The sequence below is a fragment of the Pelecanus crispus genome, chromosome 7 (genome assembly GCF_030463565.1).
Source record: "Pelecanus crispus isolate bPelCri1 chromosome 7, bPelCri1.pri, whole genome shotgun sequence".
Lineage (NCBI taxonomy): Eukaryota > Metazoa > Chordata > Aves > Pelecaniformes > Pelecanidae > Pelecanus > Pelecanus crispus.
In genome coordinates, this window is record NC_134649.1 from 45,274,829 (window position 1) to 45,283,428 (window position 8,600).

The 8,600-nt window shown below is 40.9% G+C and overlaps 1 protein-coding gene across 1 annotated transcript in view; it reads right to left on the bottom strand.

Annotated features, from left to right (window-relative positions):
* Positions 1 to 8,347, bottom strand: part of TAFA4 (TAFA chemokine like family member 4) — a 50,117-nt gene extending 41,770 nt beyond the window's left edge. The window contains exons 1-2 of the mRNA XM_075714313.1: positions 8,268 to 8,347; positions 5,047 to 5,162 (exon numbers count right to left, since the gene is read on the bottom strand). Of these exons, the coding sequence (XP_075570428.1) occupies positions 5,047 to 5,162; positions 8,268 to 8,347 (196 nt within the window). The remainder of the gene's footprint in view (positions 1 to 5,046; positions 5,163 to 8,267) is intronic.
* Between the last annotated feature and the right edge of the window lie 253 nt (positions 8,348 to 8,600).

Below are 8,600 nucleotides of genomic sequence, written 5' to 3' on the forward strand. Positions count from 1 at the left end.
GTAGAGGGCAGTGAAGCACGTACTTGCCGAGTGTGTTAGAGAGGTCACTAGGTTTGGGGAGGGATTCTTCCACTCCTTCAGGGTACTGACTTCTCTTTGCTGTTTGGGACACAGAAAAGTATTATTAAACACCTAGTTCAACACATACCCTCTGTACTGCCTTCAGCCGGTCTGGTTTGCTGTCCATCAAGGGCAGATTTTTGCCTCAGGTCCATGGACATACAATACCATTCCCAAATGACAGGAGGTCTGTTTCTGTGACAAACAAGTGACTTTGACCATCCCACTGATGGGTTAGACCAGCAACTCTTCAGAGGGCAACCAAAGAAGGACAAAAAAAAGAAGAGACAGATGCATTCTGAAAAAGACTGCTTTCCACGGGCAGAAAGGGAGCAGCAGCGAGGAGAGTCTTTCTCTTCTGTATCAAGCACAATTCTGCATTATTCACTCAGATTGCTCCTACACAAGCCAAGCCTTTCCATACATCTGTCTTTCCCTGTTGAAGCATCATTCAGAAGAAAACAAAGAACACTCATGGAATCCCAGAAAATTATCTCAGGTCCCAGTTCAGGCCCTGCTCAGCAGAGTCTACAAAAGAAGCTCATCTCTCACACCTGATGGAAATCAGCAGTCCTCTGAAAACCAGCATCCTGGTTGCTGGAGATCACATCTAAGATGCCGGGTAGCAAATTACAAATTTTCAGCTGCATTTCACTAAGCAAAGATATAGAGTTTACAACAGCTCAGGCTGGTGATAACTCCCTCTCGAACCCACTTCCCCATCTCTACGGTCATGCATATTTGCTTGCCACTGCTGTTTTTAACAAGACTTCTCCCATTTAACATCTGACAACCCTGTAAATAAAACTGTCTGCCACGCAACAAGGAATAAACTCCATGAAAAGAAGTTGCTACTTATTCCTTCAGTTGGCTAAAAGACCAAGCTGTCGCAGTGCACTCACACACAGTGATTTATCCCTATGATCTGCATCATCACGCAGCTACTGGAAGCAAGCAAACCATTAGGGCTACCACTGAAGTCTTCACTTGAAAGCACAAAGAAAAGAGAAAACGTGGACTGTGTAAGACAATTCAGAGACAAATTTGGCCCTGCTTTAAGCTACAGATGTTTATTAAATATATGGTTTCTGGGCATGTTAATAATAATGGACTTTCCAAAAATCTAGACCCTTCAGCAAGCAGGAGGAGGCTGGAAGCATTTCAGGTGAGCATCATCACATAAAAATAAAACACAGCAGACTCAAAAAAGCCAAGCTGCATTGGCAATTCATGATAGAAACTGCTCAGCTGGCTATAGCAATTAATGGTCTGCAAGTCCAGCCCCTACGTGAGGTGACCTGAGGAAGTGTCTTTTCAATGCTTCATCATTTGTGGATCCTGACTTATAGCACTGAGGTGAAAACAAATCTTTTCTGGTACTAAATGTGTGTTGCTTCATTCAGCACAGCATGGAATTGATAGTTATATCAGTATCAGTTAGGTACTCTGGGAGCCTGAAATACTGCCCAATTTTAAATAGCTGTAGTAAGGTTGTGCTTACGCTTCCCTCAGCTATTGTCACTGCAAAAGACAAACTCTTCAGAAGGGTAATTCAGAGCAACAAAGTCAGATGAATATTCTGAAGTGTCTGCTCTACATAGATGTACAGGGAGCCTGCTGAAATAATCTGCATAAGCAGCAACTTCAGTGATCTAATGGTAATGAGAAGGAACATTTCTCCTCTACCTTTTGCCTAGTTAACTCTGCCAGTCAAAGCAATTACAGCGTTCGAATGAAAAATAGTCTGCGGCCTCCAAGCTGGGCTGAAGATCCAAACTGCTTCAAAGCAATGGCAGGACTGGCTTGCTAGATTGAACAGCCTTTTTCTCTACTAACAGTTTTTTGATGGTGGTGAATATTTTGCAGAACAAAAGGAAGAACCAGGTCTGTCTTACACTTTATTACAGTGAAGAAGCCCTTTTTGTCAAAGGGATTGCTCAATGGCATTCTCTCCCACTTTTCAGAAACAGGGTGGTTATTGGGTCCTTAAAGATCTAGTCTCTGTTCCTGTCTGAATACTGCAGAGACAGCTGTCGAATGTCATTCTTTCAGGCACCAACTAACATGGTCAAAGTCAATAATTGTCTTTTCCCGCATCAGGCTCCTTAAAAATGGCAGTATTTTGAAAAGAAAAAAGTCAATTCCCACTTTTCATCTTAAATTCTATTGTCTACTCTTGGTTAATAAACTTTCTTAGCTTTGACAAGTAAGCATTTTTTCAAAAATGACTAGTGATGTCAAGTACATAGCTTGAAACACATTGATTTTGAGGAGCAGACACAGTATGCTCTTACAAAACAGCTTCTCCTACAGCATTCCAGGCTAGGCACCTCATGCCTGAGAAACAGCATCTATTTCCCACCTCAGTACATACCTGTCAGGTTACAGATGCTTGACCTAAGGGACATAGGACAAAGCCTTTGCCAAATCCAAAGCTTGAATTCATCCCTCTAATGTGCATTCAGCTACTTTGAAAAATGTTCATGTTGTCTATTGACTGCAAAAATTTTATCTCAATTTCCATCCAAGAACATGCTAATTTGTATTAAACAAACGAGGCTAATTATTTGTTTTCCACAAAATGGGCTACACTACAAGTTCTAAATTATTTGCTTTCCTGATGAACAAGGCATTGTCTTGCTCACATATCAGATTCCATCACAGATCTGACCATACATTAGAAGGTCGATCTAGGTGTTGTATCAAACAGCAAAGATAAGTTGAGGCTGGGAAACGCAGGCCCCTTGAGGAGAGTCCCCCCAAGGCCTCTAAATGCTCTGTGGTGCCAGACATCAGACACGGGGAGCTAGAGAATCAAAACTGGGGTGACCATTTCACCTGCTACATGGAATCATAAAGCAGGATGGGGGTCACTTCAGTGTACACATAAGAGAAACTCATGTCTGGGAAAGAATATGACACCCCAGTCCAAAATGGTGCATGAAGGCTCCAGCTTCAAGGGTGTCTATTTGAAAAAGAGCTCCATCATCTGACCAAACATCTGATTCATGAAGAGCAGAACCTTTCTTTAGCCTACCAGAGAAAGCACTGTACGCAAATTTGCTTAACAGTTGAGCAGCGTGATTCTGTTTTGCAGTACCTCTTTGATACAGGGGAAAGAATTCTTAGTGTCATTTAAAAGTATGCAGGCAAGCATTCCAAAATGCTATGTTAAAAAGATCGTCATAATTTACAGAACACATAATGAGTGTTCATCATACGAGCCCACAACACAGGATCACTACTGTCTTATTACAGGTATTTCCCTCAGGTACACATGCAAAGTGCATCTTTAAAAGACAAAAATAACATTTCTTTTTACAAGACTTCGCTGAATGACAAAAGCTACAGAAGGCTGTTCTCCAGGTTTTGCTGCATAGTCAGCTCTGAAATGCTCTGCTAAGCAGCAGTTGTTTACAGGAAAGGTCAAGAGGGCCTAATCAACTTGCAGTTGCGCATAGACCCCCTTCCTCATTGAAGTGCTTCAATTAGTTTCCATAACAGCTACCTGCAAAGTGGTAATACGGATTATTCTCTAACACCATATTCACTGGAATCACTTTATGGGCTTTTGCTGCAACGTGGCAGTTATTCTCCATAACCTGTGACTGCATTTTATGGCAAACACCTGTGAGTGCTGCACAGCACCAGGGAACACAAAGCTGGTCATGGGGCAAGGCACGGAGGTGTTTTGTGTAGCTTTTAGGCACACACGGTGCTGATGTGCTGAGAGCATGTAGATAGACACAGCAGCTATACGCAGGTCACAGTCCTGCTTGCCAGGACTGAAGAGATTTTGGCAAGTGCATGAGGAGCCTTCAGCTCCTATGTAGACAATCACCAGAAGCAGCCAGGAAAGAGAGCAATAGGTTGTCTCATCTGGGGGATGGAGCCTCTAACAAATGCATCCCTGCTTCCTACTGCTGAGCTGAAGTAGATGCAAACATTAGACCTGGACCCACAAGAGTCTGGCTCAGAGTTAAGAACATTAGATATGGATTTAAGGCATTACACCTAGTTTAAGAATGAGACTACATCACAAATAGCAACACTTGCAGAAATCCCCAAGCCAACATGAAGATAACTATGGTACTGAGAATGCAGCCATCTCATCATGGTGTCGCAGCCAGGCTTTTGACCTCTCCTAAAAAGCAGAGCTCACAGGTGGTATTTTGTTAACTTACCTCTCTCTCTTCTGGGATCAAATGTGACATAGGGCTAACTCAGCTATCCAGTTTTAGGACTTGCACTGATATCGTTGCATTAGCATTAGTACATCTATATTTCTTTCTGCTTTCAAGCTGATGTGTCTGCATGATCCTAGCACAGAGATGTTGCTTCAAAGATCCAGTCTGGTATCTCTTCATGAAGCCAGCCCAGATTGTTCTGAGCTATTTCTGTTATTTATAAGAAGATCCTACATTGTGCCCTGTAGATACACCCTGCTACAATAGTGCATCCTCTTAAATGCAATATCTTTCTGTTTGCCTCACTATGGAGGTTAGGAAAAGAAGGAGCATGCTACAAGCTGAACTAAACCACAGTCCAGTATTTGTGCTACTTAGTGAAAGAACTGGCTAACATCAGTCTGAGTGCTTTGATCTATTGCCCACCAAAGCCAATGTTACTGTTGCAAAGTCACTTGATAACAACTGGATTATAAGGGAGAAGATGAAGATATATTTCAGAGTAACTTTGGATAAGGATAAAGCAAAAGGACACAAACAAATCCCAAGGTCCTAGCAGTCATGAAGTCACTCCAAAAACTGTTTGGTGAGGTTCAGTACATTAAATTACTAGAGAAAAGACATGACATTTACAATAACTCATTTTTTCTTGATGTTGTTGTATTTTTAACCCATTGCACTGATTATAACATGCTGTCAACAGCCTCATCAATTATCCATTGCTAAAAAGTGGGCTGTAACATTCTGTGAGTGGTATTAATTGGTCTCAGTAGCACATAATGAGTTTAAAAGCTCCTACCTGTGTGCCCCCGGGGATGGTGGCTAGAGGCGGACAACAATTTACAGCAGACCATTAGCACATAGACCAGAAAGAGCCAGTCGGATAGAAGCATTGATTTGGCACAGAATCTCATCCTGGAGGCAGAAAAGGAAGCAGTTGAGTGAAAGAACAATGTGAGTAGGGAATAACATAAAAATGATGCAGGGAAGGAAAAGCTGAAAAGATGCTGAAGAATAACTAATATGGCTTATTACAAGGCAACACTGACAAAATCATATTCATGGTTTGGTTGGGATCAATTCCTTGTTAAGCATGTTTTATAATTAGAAACAATGCAACAGCTATCACGCATCATATTACCCACAAACACGTATTTGTAATAACACATTATGAGTGCAATACATTTCTATGAATCTGAGATAAGGGGTTGGCTTGGGGGTTTTTTGCATTAAGATCCAGCCACACTCAAATTTAAATATACATATTTATAAGTCATGCTACTATTTTTAAACTGCACCTGCCTCAAATTCATAGAAACATCACAGAAAAATGTCCTTTTTACTCAATACTTCTCAGGACATACTTGCTAAAGCTACCAACTCCCACGTAGCCATGCACATGAATTGGCTGGATCTCCCAAGCACACATCTGCTAGCTTTCCTGGAGATCAATAAGTTTGCTGAGGGTTAAACACTCATGAAACCAGCACCTCGGTCAAATATGCGAGGACTCACTGCTCTGCCAGGGTGTTAGAAACTACAGCTCAGAAAACATTTGTTCTAAAGGTGGCGGATGTTGTTAGTCTTATTCATGTTAGTATGAGCACTAAGATCACAAAACCCTCAGTAGTTTTGCTGCAAATATCTACAATTAAATCCCTCAATAGCTTATGTTATGCCATTCATCATACAGAAAGGTAATCTAATCATTTTCTTAAACTCAGTTATGGTGATTTATTACTCATGCGATACATAAGTGGGCATTATGCAGTTGAACCCTTAGATACAAGGTTCCACACATTCAGCAAATGTTGTAAGCAGGACTACATCAAATTAATTAAAGGCAATTTATAGATTTGCATAAATTGAATGAAATACTGCTTTCATAGCAGTGACGTTTGTCTGCAGTTAATCAGCATGCTGGGATTTGGGCAAGCCTATCATAAGCATACTTATTTGCACCAAAAAGTCCTTTGAGAACTCCTTTCCCCTGCAGATTCCAGTTCTGATTCTTCCAAGTATTTTCTAAATAATTTGTTTATCTGTATACCTTTAAAATACCTGAGACTCTTCAGCTTACCCAATATTCAAGCACTGAATAGACTGATAGTTTAAAAAAAAACCAAATGAACAAAAAAAATCTTCATGCCTTAGACAGCTCTACTGTCAAAGCCAGGTAAAGTACTTGGATCCTGGTTTAAATTTGATAACCATCTACAAATGAAACCAAAACAGACCCCATGTTTTCTCATTTAAAAGCTCTTGCATAATTTTCCCTTTCACACATCACAAAACAATTTTGTTCTCTCATCGTGTATGAATGGAAACGTTGATAAAGCCCAAACAAATCACAAATGCACTTATTAATATCAAAAGTTAAGAGACCAAAAAGCCTGTTACATGTAAATATATTTTAGCAACAAACACTTTTTACACTTTAGAAAAAAATACATTGGTGAAAAACCCAGCACCTTCAGCTGTCCTTGTAGACTTTACTCCAGCCTACAAACTTTTTTAAAAAGCTACACAAATATTGTTAAAAAATAACTCACCATGTCTACAGATTTAAGAAAAAAAAAATATACGTAAAGAAGCTGCACTTTAAGGACTGATTTGGCAAAAAGGTACCTTTCCTTGCATTAAGAAGGTGCTCTGGCTCGAGCCCAATACATTGCCACCCTGAATGCAAATGAACCAGTACAAGAAGAAACACACTGAGGCTCTTTTGCAGCAGTATATAGGAGTCTTCTGCAAGCATGAATCAAGCCCAGAAGATAAAGATGTCACTGGTCCTTGCCTACCTTACAAGTATCCTCTTATAGAGCACTCCCAGGCTAATTCAGAGCAGCTACACTTCAGCTAATAAGCATGGACATAATTCACCTCTTGCACCCATCTGAGCCACATAATGCTACTGCAGCTAATGGGATTGAGTCACTGTGAAACCAGCATAAATGTTATTATTGCTGTTGATCCAATACCAGCCTAAGGAAACTGCCCAGCAGGCTTTGAAATCAACGTACCATTTCAGATTTTAGTCACCCAAATCTTCCCCAGGTAACTGAACCTCATTTTCTTGAGAACTCAATTTAACCTTAGTTTTCTTGCTCTCTCCATGAGAAAGACACAGTTTACCCCTCATGCACCAGTTACCACTAAATAGGAAGCCATCATCTGTTTGTCTTGCCATACCATCCCTGTGTTGCCCTAAATGCAAACACAGGAATCTGATCCAAGTATCAGAGATATCAGCTCTGGTGTCACTCTGTGGTACCACACTGAAGACAAGGACTTTCCTTCAAGCTTCCTGAGGTGTGACTGAAAGCAGGATTTAACGCTTAGAATTAAATACTACAGATCAGACATTTTGAGCATGCCCTTTCTGGTGTGAGTTGATGGAAGGGACAGGCATTTAGTCCCAAATCATGCACCCCATGCTCAAAAGCTGCTGTTTCAGCATGTAAGTGAACCCAGGCGTTCCCACCATTCCCAGTGCAGGAGCAAAGCTGGTCTCGGTGGAAATGGTTGTGCGCTGACCTTTCCCAGATTATGAGTTTGACTCTTTTGAAGCCATGGCTGTGATGTTAGACAGGGAATGTGAAACCAGGTTTCATCAGGTCAACAGGGTAATGTTACCCCTCTGTAAGTATATTCAAGTCCAGGAATAAGTGTATCACTACAAAGCATTGACTTAGTTATATCCAAACTGAAAGGCTGCTAAAAGCATCCAGTGCCATTACAATGACAGAACATTTGCAGACTTTACTCTGCCTTGCAGGTAGACAGGACACCAGTCTTCAGCCCACTGATATAAAGAAATACAAGGGGATCGTTAAAAAGGCAGGGAAAAAATGAAATTTGGCAGACAGATGCAGCAAGGGGTGCTAAGCCCTTCAGCGTCAGTGGGCTGCCACTTTCAAAAATGTCAAGCCTTCATTCTCTGTTGGATTCAAGTGGATATCGTTGCTAACCAGAACAGCAAATCTTCAGTGTCATTTGAAAGATAAAAAGTGCTCTTACCTTGGGGACTTTGCAAGAATTTTGTTCCAGTCAAACACAATTATTTCAGTGTGTTTTTCATAGTTATTCCAGATTCCCATTTGCGGCAGCAAATAAGCCTTTCTGCATTTCAGAATTTTTCCTCACTTTGGGGACCTAGAAAGAAAGCCATATTACACTGCAATTAACGTCTGGAATGGTGCTATGAAATAGATCTTCGTTACTGAAATCATTGTTTCACAGTGCCATCTACAGTGCAATCCAAGGCAAAAGGCAACAGTCATATTGCTCTTTTCACTTGTTTCCAAGAACACAGAGAAACTGTGATAAGGCAGCTCTGAAATATCACTACGT